At 36.6% G+C, this 19,695-nt stretch overlaps 1 protein-coding gene across 1 annotated transcript in view; it reads right to left on the reverse strand.

Moving 5' to 3' along the window:
* Positions 1 to 19,695, reverse strand: part of LOC108678930 (acetylcholine receptor subunit alpha-type acr-16) — a 70,354-nt gene that overhangs the window by 18,182 nt on the left and 32,477 nt on the right. Inside the window, exons 3-8 of the mRNA XM_018167423.2 lie at positions 14,226 to 14,270; positions 10,123 to 10,232; positions 9,732 to 9,912; positions 9,170 to 9,245; positions 8,451 to 8,645; positions 2,829 to 2,915 (exon numbers count right to left, since the gene is read on the reverse strand). Coding sequence (XP_018022912.1) covers positions 2,829 to 2,915; positions 8,451 to 8,645; positions 9,170 to 9,245; positions 9,732 to 9,912; positions 10,123 to 10,232; positions 14,226 to 14,270 — 694 coding nt within the window. The remainder of the gene's footprint in view (positions 1 to 2,828; positions 2,916 to 8,450; positions 8,646 to 9,169; positions 9,246 to 9,731; positions 9,913 to 10,122; positions 10,233 to 14,225; positions 14,271 to 19,695) is intronic.

Below are 19,695 nucleotides of genomic sequence, written 5' to 3' on the forward strand. Positions count from 1 at the left end.
TTTTTTATTTATGAAATGCTACGTTCGGCACAACTTAATACCAGTCGCTCATTTAAATTTTAGTAGAGCAGAGAATGTGAAGACTCATTCAATTTTAGAAATATTCAGGTATACTCATTTCACAATTAAAAAGGACGAAATCACTGCTCGTGATGGAAGCTAGCCGCGAATATAAGTTACAACAATAAAGTCTATTCGTAAGACGTCTTCGTTAAATTGCAATTCGATAGTTGAAAGTAATATGGAAATTTTATGAAAGTTAAATTAAATAACGACATTCGATAGAATGCTTGAGACGAATAAAAGGAAAGGGTGAACTGCAGAGAAAAAAATTAATTCCCGATTGTTCGCGTAATGCCGATGACTTTTGCACGAGTCATAATAAAACTTCAAGCCTTATATTTTTCTGAACGCAAAGGTTCGAGCTACTATCGGGTTTAAAAAGCAATAGTGTAAAGATGGGATAAAAGGGTTAAATTCCATGTAGTGTTTGGAATACGAGAATTAAGAGAGGGTTTTATATAAAACGACCAACAAAATGATTTATTGAAACGGTTCTCAGGGAAAAATATTTTATTTAGAATTGAACTGAACCGACAAGCAGAAGGGTTTAGCGTCCAGGAACGGCATGCAAGATAATGTCAGCCATTTCACCATCGCTCTTTTTTTAAGAATAAATTTCCTCGGATGTTTTTGATTTTGAATAACGAGAAAATATTCATTTAAATATTGGCATGATACGCTTCGTTCGAGTTAGTTAAAGAAACATTCGACTGGTTTCTTTTAGAAAGAAAAGGTATTAATTAGTGTCTTTGATTAACCATTGACCCCGAATAAAAGGTTATTAATTAGTGTCTTTGATTAACCTTTGACCCCGAATGAAAGTTAGTTAATTAGTGCCTTTGATTAACTTTTGACCCCGAAGAAAAGATAATTAATTAGTGTTTTTTATTAAACAATGACCCAGAAATAAAAAGAAGAAAAAATATCGTTGTAGCTCAAAATTAGACACAAAAGACAAAATAAGGAGTATAGTAAAGCTGAGATATAGCATTTAATAATCTATGATAAATTATAGCTCGAAACTCATATTTCTGATATCAAAATTATACACATAAATTATTCAACATTTATTATGCAGGTACGTGTAATCCTGTTTCGGATTAATTCGTTAATCATCATAAGAAGTCATCAAATTTTCAACAGAGATATCACCATTAATTTATTGACTAGGAGCATTATTTCTACTGCAAAGCAACTATTTTCATATTATTTCATAATTATTTCGATTTCACAGGCTACTTCAGACGTGTACGCAAAGGAATAATGAGAAAGAATATAGCACGGTCCTATAACAATGAAAATAGCTGCCATACAATTACTTGTAAGTAAGAAGTGCAGTTACGTAGAAAAAAACGCATGCAAACCTATAGAATGTCACAAGGCTGGTCTTGCCAGCAGATTGAGTGCAGATGAAGAATCAACATATCATTAGAATACTTGAAATGAACTCAAGAAAATGTAGTTTAAAAAGAATAAATCGTTTTCTCACGTATAATAACATCAAACAACTTTGATCAGTGAAGAAAAAGAGGAGGTTGAAAGGGAAAAGGAAACAAAGTAAAATTGTTACGAGCTGCAGTGCAACTAAACTGACATTCAGGCAGACCGCTCGACAATATTCAAGTCACCTGGAGAGCAGCTATGAGACCCCAGCTCTTGCAATGATATGTTTGCTAGCTGTAACATCCCTGCCTAAAGCATGAACGAACGAACGCTAAAATTTCGCTTTCTCCCTCAGCGAGGAAATTAAACAACAGGTTTATTAATTACGCGGTGGACGATATCAAGTCAACAGTAATTAGTTTGCCGCAAGTGTTGCACTCGTTAAGATTTTCTAAATGAACCGTTGGTATTGCACCGAGTACGAATAATGGAAGCACAAGACTGTTTTTCACAGTAACAACGATCGTCCACAACCAAACAATGCATTTTGATCGTCAAATATTTGATCCGTAATATAATCATGATTTGATGTAATAAATAACAACATTGTCTTGGCAGTTGTGGAATATCCTTGTTTACAGTGCAGAATATAATATTATTCAGCACTGTTTATTATTCGGTGTACGAATATATTATTTTTTATTTTATCTTGGCCGTGTTCCCGCTGTTGGTTTCGTCGCACCTGAAAAAATGCGCTGTGATTTTGTGTAGGTTAATCCACAAACTGAAGCGCTGAAATCCAAAGCAAATCAACTTTAAACTTAACTACGAGAAAATGAAGGTGACTGAACAAATTATGGTATGGTAAAAAAGCTAAGCAAAGAAGGAATTTGTTATTCATCTATAATTGAAGTGTGGTGTTGGGGGAGGAATGTTTTCTGCTATCAGTAACCAATTGACTTGTATTTAGTGGCATGACAACTAACTATCTGCAGCTAGTAACTCATCGACATGAGGGAAACCCACGCGAAAAAAGTTACGCTTTATCGCCAAACCACGTAACTTTTTATTGCAATACATTATTCTATTCTGAGAACTCTCTTCACATTAAAGCCAGTATCGCAGCTGATCTTTGAGACAGAGAATTTCTAAATATTGATTGAAATTCAGCCAGCACATTCCGAAAATTAGAAATCTGATTTTGAACGACAATTACGCAGGCAAGATACTCCGAAATGCCCGGATCATTCTCACAGAAATGATTCTATTACAAACCAAGCATGAAACATGAATGATAGCCAAAATTAATAGTACAGTAATGTAAACTGGCATTAATAGTACAGGACGGCATGTAAACTGGCACGATATGGGCTCAAATTTACCGATGAGGGGTACAGATTCAGAAGTCGCCGGCGTGGTCGCCGACACCATATTGAGGAAGAGTGTGAGCGACAAGAGGATTGTGATTTCTGCACGCCCATGTATACACAAATAACGTATTAATTTTTAAAGGCCAATATGTGTGGGAAGTTCTAAAGGCCATTTAATAACAAAGGCAAAAACTCCCGGGTATACACAAATAATGTATTAATTTTTAAAGGCCAATATGTGTGGGAAGTTCTAAAGGCCATTTAATAACAAAGGCAAAAACGCCCGGGTATACACAAATAATGTATTAATTTTTAAAGGTCAATATGTGTGGGAAGTTCTAAAGGCCATTTAATAACAAAGGCAAAAACGCCCGGGTATACACAAAATAATGTATTAATTTTTAAAGGCCAATAAGTGTGGGAAGTTCCAAAGGCCATTTAATAACAAAGGCAAAAACGCCCGGGTATACACAAGTAATGTATTAATTTTTAAAGGCCAATAAGTGTGGGAAGTTCCAAAGGCCATTTAATAACAAAGGCAAAAACGCACGGGTATACACAAATAATGCATTAATTTTTAAAGGCCAATATGTGTGGGAAGTTCCAAAGGCCATTTAATAACAAAGGCAAAAAAGATTTATTTCATGGGGTCATGGAAAGCCTCTATGAGAAATAAATGAGTCTTGTTGAAGTGACCGCGTGGAACTTAGTGCCTTATGGTTTGATTTGAAGTGCACGGTAGCACTTCAGGAGATAAAAGTTTGGTGATTGGAATTATGAGTGAGTCAATATTCTTGCTTATTTCGAAAAGTTTGAAATATAACCAAAACTATAAGTATTTCGAACTCATGGCTTCCGTACATGGTTGCTATACAATTTGATTGAAGGCTACAAAATAAAATGAAAAGTCTATGCTGATTTCAATACAACTCCTGATGAATTTTCAGCTTAAATTGCATGTAAAGCACGTATTGATAAAATGCTATGATCAAGAAATAGAACTCATTTAGCGCGGTAAATTTTACAATCAGAAGGAAACTCGATCACTAAATTCATTCAATCCTGAAATTTGATTTTAGGCCTGGGGTCGAGAAAAAATAAGGTATATATCATGACTATGTACATAGGCCGCCACTGAAGCTTATAATTGAAAAAAAATATAATTATAAAAAAATTAGGGCATTTGACCTGCCAACGTTCAGCAGCTTGCGCTCTGATGGAGTTATTTAACTCCCGTTTCACTGAATAAATTTGATGACATTTAACTGTAAATACGCCCATTTGGCGCTCACAATGTATAACAGCCCGTCATCAATAGTATTTTCAGAATATATACCAAAAAAACTTTTACATGATTAGATGGGAACTTTGCTTATGAAATGGGTAAGGAAATCAGATGGACATTGCATAATGTAAATGTTCAATTGTTCAAGACTTATTATCCACATCAAGACGTTACACTGCATTTGTTGGCTGTCAAGAAAACAGTTTAACTCCTCCATCTTGTTACGTTAGGTCCCATTGATATAAGTGGTATAATAATTAGTTTTAGAATCAATCTAGCGTTTTGGCACTCCTTTCCTTTGAAACGACCAATGGCTGAACGTTATTATCGACATAAGGACAATATATTACTAGGTGCTCAAATGAGCCTGATATACGGTAATTCTAATAATAGCCAATAATTTGTTTATTAATGTGACTCACAAAGAGAATTTAAGAATGTAAAATTCATTGACTCAGACTGGTTCAGAATTGCAGGAATTTAGTTGGTGTTCTTACTAATTACATTTCGTACCAAGATTGTTAATGAATAGTTCGAGCAAACCATTTCACTTTTTAAAAGATTTTGTGTCGATTCACATACCAAATTTAATGTTTTTACAAAAGCTGCAAAAATTGTCAAAAATAGTAAAAGTTATTTTGTTCCTAGGATATCAAATGATATCCAACTCCTTGAAGGGCTCTTATTTTCTCGAAAAAAATTCGGTTTTCTGATTAGTCAAACAGAAAAATAATCCATGCCATCTCAACAATAACATTCATCGATAAATACTGTCAACGATCATTGCAAAGGCTGCACGTGAAACTCGAACGACCTAAATATTGTGATTAAAGAAAATTTTCATTCCGAATCAAAAATATGAACGATATGAACAGCATTACAAATTTAATCTGTAAGAATAGAATGATCCATGACAAACATTATAGTGAGTTTTACTAGAATGAGACAAATTTGGTAGCAAACAACTTAAAACAATTTTAATTCACCGACGAAAATTTTTAGATTCAATCCTGAAGGAAATGAATAACGATTTCTGACACAGTAATGAATTCAATGGATGACTTCGTTCAACCGCACAAACCGAAACCCGCGTAAAAAGATCCTTTCGTCGTAACAAAACAAAAAGTCAATATAATTATTTTACAAATAACTAAATTAATGTTTCTAGTCCAACCATAGATTTATTTGAGACATTGTTAAAGGGTCAAATAACTAAAGTTAGTATCTCTTAGGTATTAGTAGTGAGATACTTTGGAGCAAGGCTTTATATGGCATTTTCATGATAGTAAACAAACACCGAGGATTGGAGAGCGGAAATTAAGATTTTCTCCCATGGTTTGAGCATTATTTTCAAAGGACAACATTCATCTAGATCACTTTACTTTGATGGCTTCCCTTAACAGAAGAAGGAACCAAGGCTATATTCAAATAGAGAGAGAACAGCAATGACACATTAAAGAGGGGCTCGTAGCTACTCCACGGTGTACGTCTCAACTTAAATTTCTATAAACAAAAAACTAAGTTTGAGTTCACTACAATTAAATCATTGAACAAACATAAAATTGTTCAGGCCAAAGAAATACAAAATTTGTGGAGAGAATTAATCAAAACCAAAAGAAATATCTTGAAGAGTAGATAGAGAAAGAAAGAGACAGTGGCAGGAGCATATGTGGAGGAAGGCGTGAGCGACATGCACACTTAAAGAAAGCCACAAGAAAGATACTTATAATTCTTGACTCTACACAAGAACTATTCAGCGCTTCTAGAAGCGAAATATTGAAGTTGTTCAATATTGAGGTCATTTAATACTCCTGAGAAATGGTGCAGACTTCGGACATAATCCACCGCTGGTCCTCAGGAACCGAATGCATTGTCATGGCCCAACTATAGTTCAATTATCATCAGGTTTAAGGTTTTTAGGAAGATAAAGATTAGCAGGAAGAGTATGGATTTCATTATAGTTTTACACAGTCTCTTCGAAGTGTTAGCACCAAAGTCAGCAGAGTCACTGCTAATGCTTGTATGAAGCAGACTTCAAGAGGTTAGAAAAATATGAAAAATTATACATGAGCTTGGTTTTATGTCCTACTGGAAATGTATTTCACGAAAATATCTTTTAAAAACCCCTGAAAAAATCTCATGTTATAGGGGAGGTAACACTGATAGTCCTGCTTTTTGAATGAAATTTAAAAGAACGACCTATCATGTCACAGTGTTAAATAAATTGTGAGAAGGAGCATAGAATTAAGGACATGAGCGGAAGTTGAACTTTAAGAGCTTCACTAAAGAAAAAGAATTAACATTCGCAATTCCCTATATCAGTGGAGGAAGAGGTGTAATGAAGGTTTTAGAAGGCAGTTTAGGGCAAGTTTTATTGCAAGTGACGCATTTTTTCCTGAATTTCGAAGCTCGTTTCGGCCAACAATTCATACCCGGGAAACGCTCGACGCAAGAATATCATCTTTCTTAAAACTTATAAGCGATTGCGAACTGGATATTTTATCTTAGAATATTTCGACCGATTTTCACGCACATTTTTTACCGTATTTGCTAAATTACATATTTATGATTAACAGACGAGTATTTAGGTCACGAAATATTCATTATTTATAGCATTGCCTTTAAAAATACTTCACTTATTTAAAGGGAGGAATCCGACTGCCCCATTCCAGAGAACACGTCCAATGTGATTTATAAATTAATGAAGAACTATGGAAATATAATTGAATTTTGAACCCAAATTAAGATTACTTTAGTGTATGTGTCTTGTCATTGTGTGGATTATGTACATGATTCAATGTAGATGGAAGGTTAGGTTATTTCTGAGCTGGTCTTTATTTACAAGCCTTCATTTAACTTAGATCGAGGCAGTTGCTTGACATTTTAGCGAAAACAAATTTACATAAAAGTATAATCATACAGAGCAAAATATTATCTTTCATGAGTAGCTGGAGTTCGCACTTTGCACTTGTGTTCGTCTATATTCTTTTTGATTACTGCTTCTCCTTGCGATAAGTTAATAACAAATGATTTTCATCACCTCACTCAGGAAGAGGTAGTAAAAGCAATGTATCAATCATGATAATATACCTATAATCATTCAGTTTGCAGGATAATATGACAATTTTGATAATTTATAAATAGTTATGTACAATCTTGATAAAAACACCAATTTAGTGGTAGTAATAGGATATATGTTATATATTCTCCTACCTAAGGTGAGTTTCTCTCCAGTAGCTGGAGGAAGGGTAAACCCCAGCAAAGTCATACTGCTTATGAGGACGCATGGAAGTACGAGGTTGAACAAGTAATAGAGAGTACGGCGTCGGATGATCACGGTGAAGGTTATGTCCACATAGGGTTGGGGACAGCATTGGTAGTTCAAAACGTTGCGAACGCCAGGTAAACCTGTAAAATAATCAAATGCCAGGAACAAAATATTACTTTTCAATAGATAGCAAACGTCGGCATAGCTCTCGGGAGCCCAAGATCGCAATCGTTTTCGTCGAAGAGTTCAGAACCGCACGAAGGAAGAGTTTCGCTTGTCCGAAGTTCAGGTGGAAAATGAACATTGGGTGTCGTAGTAACATCGCAAAACGAATGTGGGAATTACCTAATCAATGACCATCAATTGAATGGGTCGACAATTAATTGGTCGTAGCTAACGCAAGCAAACGTAAAAAAATTTTTCGTATAAAAAATTATAAGAAGCGATGTTTGTGTTTTTTTGGAAATCTTGTAATAAATGAGTATTACGGAAAACAGAAGCGTATGTCTCTGGCTTTAAAAACAAATTTTCCCGCCAATATTGTTGGACTCGTGAGCTCAAGAGGCTGTCGGTGTTACCTGCCCATAATTTTTCTCTTCCATAAGACTGGGAACGGTGTGTACAAGTTTTCAATAAAACTAACGGATTTCTTCAACATATAGCACTCTCATTTCTTCCTCCAACTGACCAACTTCGGGAAATTTCCAATCGGTGAAGAGACAAATGGAAAATCGGACTCCGGAGTAGAAGCAAACTTTACTTTCGAAGTTGTCCACTTGTGTGAAGACTTAGCGACCGACGCGCGTGACCATTGATCAAGGAAGGGAACGGGATGTGTTAGAGCAGAAAAAGTGTTCTAGCACCAGAAAATGAACCAAAAGAAAAGAAAGTCGATAGAACTTAACACGAAACGTAGTACATAAAAGGTGTAATGAAAAAAAAATGTTTACGATAACGTCTTGAAGAGCTAAGACAAAATCGGAAGAAAGTAAAATCGAAAGCAGCGGGTCATTACACAGATGTGTTTAGAGTAGTAAATCGGTAGATTTAACACAAGTTACTTTGGAAAGCGCATCTTTACCTAATGAGAGTTTCTCTCCGCAGTCTGGAGGCAGGGTAAACCCAAGTACCGCCATGGACGCGATCAGCACACACGGCAGAATAAGGTTGCAGAAATAGTACAGTGTGCGCCTCCTTATCATTATCTCGAAAGTAACGTCTACATAGGGTTCAGGACAACATTGGTAGTATATGGCGTTACGCTTCCCTGGACAACCTAAAGAGGGGAGAAACCAGCATGTTCAGTGGCACAACATATCACCTAACCTTGGGGTGTAGGTGCGAGTCTTTCTAGCTGCAATCCTACACTCAGAAATTTCAAGCATTTTTAAGTATTTCTCATGATCTCCTGCCAAATTCCATACAGGAAACTAGGACGAGTTTAAAAGAAGCATTCAGAATTATTTCATGAACAGCCTGATAGATTGGATGATAGGCTTACATATTTAAAGTTGTTAAATTGTTCCTTATGTGATTGATAAAAATAAAATTATAAATCTGAGCTTTCAAGTTTATATTTGCGTCTCGAGAATTCATTAAAGCATTTTAAACAAATTCAAGTAAAATATTTCTTCCTAAATCTACGGAATTGCTATGTATGGATGAAAAAATCTAAGGTTAGAGAAAAACAAAAGTTTACACACGGAAACTCGAGCAAATATTGTCAGGTCTCATGACCTGGAGGCCTGAAATTAAGGTTTGACAGGAAGCTTGGAGAAGGGAAATTGAAATACCACTTACCAATGAGGTCCCACTCGCCATTTTTGATGAAGTCGCTGAGATCGCCGCCTTCTTCGCTTTGCAGCTGAAGGTCAAGCTGCAGGAACAGAATTATATTTCTGTAAAATTTTGCAAGGGCTTTATTAGTGAACAATCAAGATCTGCTGACAAATAAAGCTGAAGTTTCTCAATAGCTTGTCACTGACCTGAAGAATTACCACTTGGCATCAATTTAATGAGTGACCTAAACGCACGTTTGAAATTTCATTTACTATTATTTTTGAAATGTATAATTCTCTTCTAAGGGTTTATTGGTCCGAACAAAGCGATGAAACAGGATATTCGCTATATATTAATAACATTCATTCTTTTATTTACTGGAACAGTACTTTATTGCGTGCATGTGCCAAAGTAGAAAGGCTGCGATGGCTTAAATAAATGAAAATTAGATTTACCTGTCACGTATCCTCACAAGCAATACTGTAGGTGTGAGTGGTTTAGTTTAGTATAATTAATAATGAAGTTTCCCCTTCAAAATAACGATTCACTCAGTTTATTCACGGCCAATATGGAATTCACTTACCTGCCACCCGGAGTACGTCCAGGAGCCGAATTTCATTTTGCACTTTTGATCGTCGAACGGGAACCAAGTGATGTCGATCTTGCATGTCGACTTAAAGATGCCGGGCGGGATGTACAAGCAATTCCCATTGCTCGACACCACCACTTTGGTTTGATATGTGCCGTCAAAACCTTCATCGGCGCTGGAATGCAGCAATAAAAGAATGTTTAAGGCACTTTCATCCCGGTATTTTCTAACAACGCTATACGGTAACGCTATTCGAGGTATATGTAACTTAACCGGCTAATTTTCACATCGTGACAATACACTTTCTTATTTATATTCGGCAATAAGGGAAAACATATCTTTTAATTAGAGAGTCTTTGACCACGATCTGGTGACGGCCGCCTACCTATTGTACATGAGCACGTCGGGCTTCCAGATTTTGTAGGGTGGGATGCGTAGGTCCTTCACGTTACCGTAATCCGACTCGTTCCACTGCAGATTGACATCGTTCCATTCCTTCAGATTTTAATCGTAAATCGACGGAACGGGAGATAGACGGCGTCGGGAGTTTGATGGGAGCGCAGGGTATGAGAGGGAGGTGAATAGTGCGTATATCGACGTCGAGATAGGAGCGGTAGGTATGAGAGAGGAGGTGAATTATTCGTATACGGTCGCCGAGAATAGTTCCAGGAGGTATTAGAAAATTGGTGCGTAATATTGAAAAGGAAGTAAAGGAGCGGAAGAGATCGGTAGTATTTCATATTTGATTTGATTGTGGTTCGTTTAGGATTGATGATACAATATTTGGAGCAGTTCGAAAGAGGGTTGGTAAGCGGAGCAAGAGAATGTGAATCAAATGCATTAAATAGACGATATTGAGACGAGGTGTCGATGTAAAAACAACCAAATTTTTTTAGAGTTTGTTCGTGTTGACATAAAATGAGAAAACAGCAAAAAGCATTTGTCGAATGATAAAAAAAATTAAAAAGCAAATTGAAAAAAGGGCAATGATATTTCGAGCAGATAACTCAAGTTAGAAAGTTGCAAAGGGGATAAATATTCATTGTCAAGTTGGGAATCCATGAGTGTTTTGTGTGGGGCGGGCCAAGAAAAAGAACTACGTTAGTATAGCCAATGGCGACCTTGGTCATCATTACATTCTAGATCGTATTTACCAGTATTTTCAAATATATCAATATATATCCAATGTATTTCATGATATTAATGCGACACCTTACATATTAGGGTAAGGCTAGAATTATACAAAATTATACACTTCGAATTGTAAAAAAGAAACGATGCACGTAGAAAGGAAGCCATGCAGACTGAAGAGTTAAAAACTTGTAACATTAAATATTGACTGGGAAAGGAATATGTACATCTATTAGAGAAGTTACATAAAGACTGGTAATAGAGATCCAGACGTCGACCATAATCCTTTACAGGGCTTGGTATTGAAATAGGTATTGTATTGAAATAGGTAGGTATTGAAATAGTCTCGGCAACTTCTTAGGCGCTTACTGTGCTTTCAAATGATATATCACAAGCACAAGGCAGATATAAAATTTACTGAGTTCAAAGAAAAACCTACCTCCTCGAAGTTAGGCTTGTATTAGACTTTCTGAATAAATCCTTAATCTAAACTTTTGGAGCCAGCAAAGAAGGCGCATTCTAAACTCATTACCGCATTCGAGCAGTGAAATTTCCATCTTCAACTTTAATGATAGAAATTCAACAATTTTTAATATTAACTTTGCTTCAGGACGTCAAGTCTCCCAGAATATTTAGGATATTAGATTTATTAAAATGATCGAAATAATTTCTCGAACTGAAACATTTGAATTTACCCGCAACGGATCACTTCGACTTCTCGATCTATATTGCCGTACCGCCTTATGTTCCGCCGGAGCGCAATGATACTCTACGTTGTACAGCGTGCGTTCAACTCGAGAAAGTATAATGGTAGAAGCGAAGGTTGGGGGCATAATATTATGTATAAATAGAGAATGGAGGAGAAAAATCATAGTTTCTCTGATATTACACTTGCTTTGTTATGAAGAGCGGAATGCAAGACTGTAGACTTGCTACGCAAACGAATTTCAAATTAATAAGGGGTTGATCATCCACATGATTTTAGAACTGCTTCGTGTAGAAAGCATATAATGAAACTGACAGATACGTTAGTTACGATCTCATTTTACGGACGATACAAAACAAACGATTAGTTATCGTTAAGCGACATGCATTGATAATTAGTTTTCTGCGTTCATAATTAAGTGCGAAAGTAAGGTTTGGAATAAACGGAATTTCGGATTTCCAATACAGGAAAACTGAGGTTCATAGAAAACGCATAAAAATTAGATTTTCGAGGATAAACTAAGCTGTCTTGTAAACAACTTACCCCGAAGCAATTTAGACTCAATTCTTTATTTAAGGCAAACTTCATTCAGAAATTAAATGGACTGGGAAATTAATGCAAGATATTAACGGCAAATTTTGAAATTATTTAGCACACAACTTTATTTATCCTCGCTGTATTAGGTTAGAAAGATTGATGACTTACCAATTTTAACCACGTGTTTGTTATTAGGAGTTGATTCTTCTCGTCCTTAAAGCAATAAAAAGAGAGTATATATATTGTGATGTCGATTTCACTGCCTCGGCTTGGCATGGCTACCTACACACGCCAGCAATTACAAGTAAATCGCATACATCAGAAACAGATGGCTTCTTTGCGAAATTATTGCCAACCCAAACTTTTGTTTAATGTAATAGATGAAAGAAACAAAACGCGTGCCTCCTGAACTGAGTACATAACGTGACGTCTATTGCGCGACAACAAGTAAAAAATTATTTTTCAAAATAAAGGGAATAATAATAATAGTTGTTGGAAATAGCGTCAAATAAAGAAGTACCCATGAAAAGCCTTTAATAACTTATGCATGCTGAGTAGGAGTGGCACTCTGATGAGAAGCGTAATCCAAATGAAAAATTCTTGGCTGATTTATCGTTGACCACGAAATAGCGGTGGTCAGGCCACGGCGATACACCATAATAAATGATGAGTGTGTCTATTCATCGAACAAAATGAATGAGAAAAATGAAACAAAATCTTCTCATCATGTGTGTCCTCTCCATGACTCCGAGGTCCGCAAACTGCTATAGTTGTCTTGGAAATAATAATTAAATAAAAGGACGAAAAATGTGAACGTCTCAAGCCGTATGTTTCCACGTACATAAAAGGACATAAAGGCTTCGGTCCAAGAGAGCAGTGCTCAGAAATTCCATAAGCTCCAAAATGTACATATATGATTTGAATTCTTTCCACTATAAGGAAATTATTATGAATGTTTTATTGATACTCAAGGGAGGGTCTGGGCACCGATCTCCCAAGAATACCATAGTTGCTTCTCTCTCATTCGAGTCCGTAGCGGCTGGACTTCGTTAGACTTACCGCAAGCTAAGATTCTTTAACAATTGCGACACATCTCCAAAATGTTTCACACTCAAATATTATCCATTGGCTTTTCGCGAGAAAGATGCTTATTTTATAACACGACACATTTGACAGCGGTATGTACAAACGAACAATCATGGTTCAACAAGGTTCATAGAATCACGTGTTCATGGGCAAGACTGTAACACGGAAGGGACAACATTCGTTCTCATACAGAAGATGCTTTACAGGGCTCGACAAGAATGGCGGGAGAATTTCTTCTGCATTCCCTACTTGGACATTGGAAATTCGAGAGGGCTTCTTGGAAAGTTTATAATAGCAAGGGGGGGATTGTAACTAAATATTTTTTAAGGGTCTTCATTTTTTTGTTAGCTAGCAATAGCTTTTGGATTGCGTGTCTTCAAACTTCAATTTTTCTGTTTTCTTAAATTTAATTCCACTTATGGAAGATGCATATGACATTTCATGGTAAGTCAAAGTGTAAAGTAAGTTTGTTGGTTAATGCGCTTTGCGCTAGCAGTTTTCGAATTTTTAGCGTTCTTAATGCCTTCTGAAAGGGTATTGTCGTGTAATAATTAATTCAGTGCTACCGAAAGGCATCGTTCCGACAAGAGGAATACTAATAAGTTTACTGAAGTCGCTTGGGTTTCGGCAGCAAGCAAAAAGAGCTGGAATAATCATGCCAGTTCTTTCCTTTTACCGCCTCATGTACAGAATTTACGCTTCAGGTAAGAATAACATGACAGAAGTGCATGAGTGCGTTACTTAAATGGTAAAGATCATTTACGAGTGAGAGTGAGATTTAATAATCGCAATTGACCACGTCGTCTAAAATTTTCGAGAATGATAGAGGCAGCAACTAAGGTCTTCTTTTCACGGCCGGATTCTCAAAAATCATTGCGATGTCGTAAGTGAAATTATTTCTATGTTCATGGAAGAACTGACGATCGTTGTGATAATTTTTGAGAATACAACCTTAGCATGACTGAAGGACACAAACCTACAGTAATGGCTCACGCTAACCTAATCAGCCCACACGGGCAACCACTTACCATATTTAACCAAACGTTTGTTGTAAGTATTTGGTTCTTTTCATCCTAAAACGAGAAAGCATATGAAGCTATACAATATAAATTCAGGCAGTACTTATAAATAAACTGTAGAACGTCGAAAGCTCAATAGAATTCTATAAATATTAATGACTAATATAATAACAAGAATGATAAAACGGGCTCATTATAGCAATTTGTATGTATTTAAAAATATTTATAATTAAACTTGCTATGGGGCCTGTGGAGACATTAACATGAAAGGAGGAAATTGGCCGTATCACATGGAACATAAGCTGCTCAAATAACACTCTCAATACAGAAAAACATTAAATTTTTTGTTTATAAATAATTTTATTCTAATTTAGGCCTGGAGTAACTTAGAGCATAGAGGTTAGGCAGCATGCATTGGTTGAATATCTGGAGAACCATGCACAACATCTAAATGATTACAAAATTCTTTCTAAACAACCCGCTTTAATAAATAAATTTGCACTCAAATGTGGGCATGGGATTTTAGTCTTATGTCGTGGTGTTGTTTACATTATTTTAGCACGGGAATCAATTTTAGTATCGTGTTGTCGTTTGCAATATTTATAAGCACGATATTCCATTATTTTATCATGACGTTGACGAAAGAATGCTTTAGATGTTCAGCATTTAAATTAATTTGTATTCTCTCATTAGGATTAAGTTCTTTATTCATTGCAGTTAGAGAATTATTATTAATTTGCAAGGGATGTTGCAGCAAATTCGTTAAAACAATTAACGTGCAAAGTCAATACGCTACGCAGATTATAAATACTTGTTCATTTTTGCTTATTCTTTATTCTAAGCAACACTCGACAGACGTTAAATTTTACGAGCACTTCAAATATTATATAATTGAATTCATAATAGGATTATCATCAATTGGAAATTCTTTCTTATAAGAATAAATCGCAATTGAGATGCGTAGGTTCATGGGTAGCGAATTTTCATTCAATATGCATAAGTTCTTTTCATTGTTTAATTATGTAGAATAAAATCAACAATCTGTTTCCAGTGGTATTATGTATCACTTGATGGAAAATTTAGTCCAATATGCTCGTCTTTTAGTCAATTTTTTCTAAAGACCACGTGAGTGATACTCGGAGGGCATGCAAAAGAAGCGTCGGGGCACAAAATCTTCCCAGCGGGGCCTTGGCTTACAAGCTGTGCCCAGCGGGGCCTCGCCATGTAGCGGTACCCCGCGGGGCCTCGGCATGTAGCGGTGCCCAGCGGGGCCCAGACATGCAAGTGTGCTCAGCGAGGCCACGTCCTACAAGCTGTGCCCAGCGGGGCCTCGGCACGTAGCGTTGCCCAGCGGGGCCTCGGCATGTAGCGGGGCCTCAGTATGTAGCGGTGCCCAGCGGGGCCACGACATGCAAGCTGTAGGCCTCGGCATGTAGCGGTGCCCCGCGGGGCCTCGGCATGTAGCGGTGCCCAGCGGGGCCTCGGCATGTAGCGGTGCCCAGCGGGGCCTCGGCATGTAGCGGTGCCCAGCGGGGCCTCAGTATGTAGCGGTGCCCAGCGGGGCCCAAACATGCAAGTGTGCTCAGCGGGGCCACGTTCTACAAGCTATGCCCAGCGGGGCCTCGGCATGCGAGTGGTGTTCAGCCATGCCACGGCATATAAGCGGTGCCCAGCGGGGCCACGGCATGCAAGTGGGGCATATCGGGGCCACGGCATAATGTGCCCAGAGGACTAATGGCATGCAAACGGTGCCAAGCGAGGCCTCGGCATGCGAGCTATTACAGGGAATAACAACATAGCAAGTAATTCACTCCGATTGCTATTGATTTGGAAAATCCAATGCATAAATTAGGGTTTAGAATGTGATTATTGCAAAAGTTTTTAATTAGGTAATACAGACCAAACGTTGGCGCCGACCCCAAGAGTTGAATTGACGGGACAATGTTTCTTTGTTTGTAATTGTAGGGAACTGATTCGAGATGTTTGAGTAGTTTTCTATTTATGAGAAATGAGTGATAAGAATCCGGTGTAGTGTGTTAAAAAATGCAAAAAAAAAAACGTGGAATTTTGTCATTGAGTTCGGCAAGTCTTCGTATTAAAAATTGTTATGTTTTTAAAATAATTATATGGAGCAATAATATTGAAAACATTTTATTACGAAGTAATGTAATTTGTTTTTAATGCGTAGTGTCGATTCAAATTTTCCAAAAAAATCAAACTTTACGCTATATATTCTCTAAATATGTTGCGTATATAGTTAAAAATTTTAGAAAAGTTGCTAATAATTCAGAGTTCGTTTATAATAACAATATTTCTAGAATTACATTCATTAACATTATTGTCCGATTTTGAATGCTGAAAATTAAGAACGAACTTAGACACAATATTCTTTACAAGAGTTTCAAATGAAATAAATAAACAAAAAATTCTAAGAAATAGAAATGCAAACATCTAGCAAAATAACGACTCAAAGATCATAGAGGATATAAATTTTTCGAACAATATGAATGATATGAACTTGCAAATCAAATAAAAATGTACATCAAACCTAAAGTTCTTGGCTTGAAAAAGTTTAGGACATGAAAAAGTTTTTGGTTTGAAAGAGATGATGGCATGAAAGTGTTTCGGGTGTGAAAGTATCTCGGGCATGAAACAAAAAATTGTGTCTTGGGCATGAGACAAATCAGAGTGTCTCGGGCATGAAACAAGTGAGAGTGTTTCTGGCATGAAAGAGTTCGGTGTAGAAATATTAAGGCCAACGTTTTATGGACATGCTAAGTACCCCCGCTCCTCCTCTCCCGTCCCTAAAGTAACGCATTTTAGAGGCAAACGACTCCCAATTGCCTGGGGAAAACTCAATAAATTATAGCGCGCCCCGGTCGTCTTCCGACTCTCTCACGGACGCACTCGCCGACACCGACGAGATTGGTACTACCAGACATATGACGTTGAATTAACGCTGAATCAAGCGTTGTTTGGTTAAATCAACGTTTTTTCAACGTTGTTTTAACGTCAAATGCCAGGTGAGATATGCAAAGTATTTCTGTTCGTTGTATTACGGGACCCATGGATGAAACTTCGATGTAGGTACGTACTCTGATATGGAATTATTATATATTTAATGTTTGATCAATCCTCAATATCAAACGGAATTGGTTGCGGATTTTTATGGCTTTATATATGTTAGGTTAGTCATCGGTAAATAAAGGAAGATTTATTCCCTGATTTAAAGACATAACTGTATTATATTTTTAGAATAGTATCAAACCACAAAATATTCAGGGTCATACTTTGGTAACATTCGCAGTTCTGGTTACGTATTTTCATTAGCGGTCCCTTAACGGCTCCTAAGTCACCTAAATAGGGAAAACTCAATAAATTATAGCTCGCCCCGGTCGCCTTCCGACTCTCTCACGAACGCACTCGCCGACACCGACGAGATTGGTACTACCAGACATATGACGTTGAATTAACGCTGAATCAAGCGTTGTTTGGTTAAATCAACGTTTTTTCAACGTTGTTTTAACGTCAAATGCCAGGTGAGATATGCAAAGTATTTCTGTTCGTTGTATTACGGGACCCATGGATGAAACTTCGATGTAGGTACGTACTCTGATATGGAATTATTATATATTTAATGTTTGATCAATCCTCAATATCAAACGGAATTGGTTGCGGATTTTTATGGCTTTATATATGTTAGGTTAGTCATCGGTAAATAAAGGAAGATTTATTCCCTGATTTAAAGACATAACTGTATTATATTTTTAGAATAGTATCAAACCACAAAATATTCAGGGTCATACTTTGGTAACATTCGCAGTTCTGGTTACGTATTTTCATTAGCGGTCCCTTAACGGCTCCTAAGTCACCTAAATAAATAAATCAACTTGATTGTAGCCAACAAATAGCTTCGTCGCCAATCCTCAATCCTCCAATCCTACTTCAATTTCATTAACTAGATTGGGACGTATCTGAAGAACGAGCTACCATCTGTAATTTATTTATTTTTTTTATTTCTAAGTTTAGATTATTACTATCGGGAAGATTCCCGAATTTCATCACGGATTATTATGAATACGATAGTCTAATTTTTATTCAATAAATTTTGCATGCTTCGTAGCAATAATATATCGTATATCTTAACTTGTGTAAATGCTTTTAAAAATAATGTATACTTCCGGACTCAACATCTGCAGAAGAGGTTATCATTATCAATATAATCTTCCTTCAAAATTATAGGAGTTAAGATATCGCAATAGAGATATGACTAAAAATTCGTCCGATTTCTGAGCGACGTACTGACACATCACAACTGTGAGACGAACAGCGAATAATCTCAAGTTTAGATGAAGAATATTAAACAACGTTCAATATGGGTCACAAATGAACCCATTACGCCATTATTTGGGGTTCCTGGTATTTGACTCCCGTTGAAGAAGTGGAAAAAGTTCTTGGTTCGTAAATAAAAAAAAAGCGAGCGGTTGCGAGCTTGATGAGAGTCGAAAGCCGATCTCCGCTTTAGAGTTTTCTCAAGTCAATTGTGGGGCCGCCGCTGTGTGAGTTTAGGGGCGACTTACGAAGCCCAAAAATAGTCTTAGTTCTTTTAGTTAAAAAGTCGTCGGTTTATAAGTGGCTACTTATTCGGTTTAATGAAGCTTTAGATGAGGATAACAATATCCTCCAGAAAAGAAACCGTCTTAGTTATAGATATTTATCGAGCTTAGTTATAGAGGATATTTGATTCCAACGTGGCTACTGGAATGCTTGTTATTTAGTTATGCTGCTATTAAGCAAACAAGATTTTTGGTATTCAAAAATAAGTACGGAAATAGAGTGAGCAATTTGTAAAGCAATTATGTAATCCTAGTTAAAATCGAAAACGTCCAAGTGAAGAGCTCCGAATAAACATCAAAGTACATCAAAGCTACTCTAAACATCTACGAGTTTTTATCTTAATTTAATTTATTTAATTGTATTGAGCGTGTTGTTGCTAACATAAAGATTTCATCTTATAATGAGCAGCTTAGCTTTCCTAAACGAGTTAAATTTGTTGACGCTGGATAAGTGCGGCGATATGTGCTTAAGAAATGCCATCCTGATCGTGAGGCCATTGAATGACAAGCGTTAACACTTGACCAATATTAACTCCTCATTCAAAATTGAGTTTGGTATTAACGTAGTCCGTGAATCAATCAACAAATTTAAGGGAAACGTGTAAGTGAAAGTTTTATTTGGACTACTCCATATTTTGTTTAAGATAAATATTTGCTTCACGATCGTCAAATGAATTCTTCAGCCGACAAGGCCGTTGAATTTGTAAGTTTTTTATTAAGATGGCGAAGCCATAGACTGCTTCACTACACCAACGTCAACTGTCCTGCAGTGTCTCCTGACTGCGGCTTTAATTTGATACTTCGTACACAAGCTTATAGTATCTTAAACTACCACCAACAAAACCTTTGCTCGTTCTTTGAAT

The sequence above is a fragment of the Hyalella azteca genome, unplaced genomic scaffold (genome assembly GCF_000764305.2).
Source record: "Hyalella azteca isolate HAZT.00-mixed unplaced genomic scaffold, Hazt_2.0.2 contig1796, whole genome shotgun sequence".
NCBI classification, from domain to species: Eukaryota; Metazoa; Arthropoda; class Malacostraca; order Amphipoda; family Hyalellidae; genus Hyalella; species Hyalella azteca.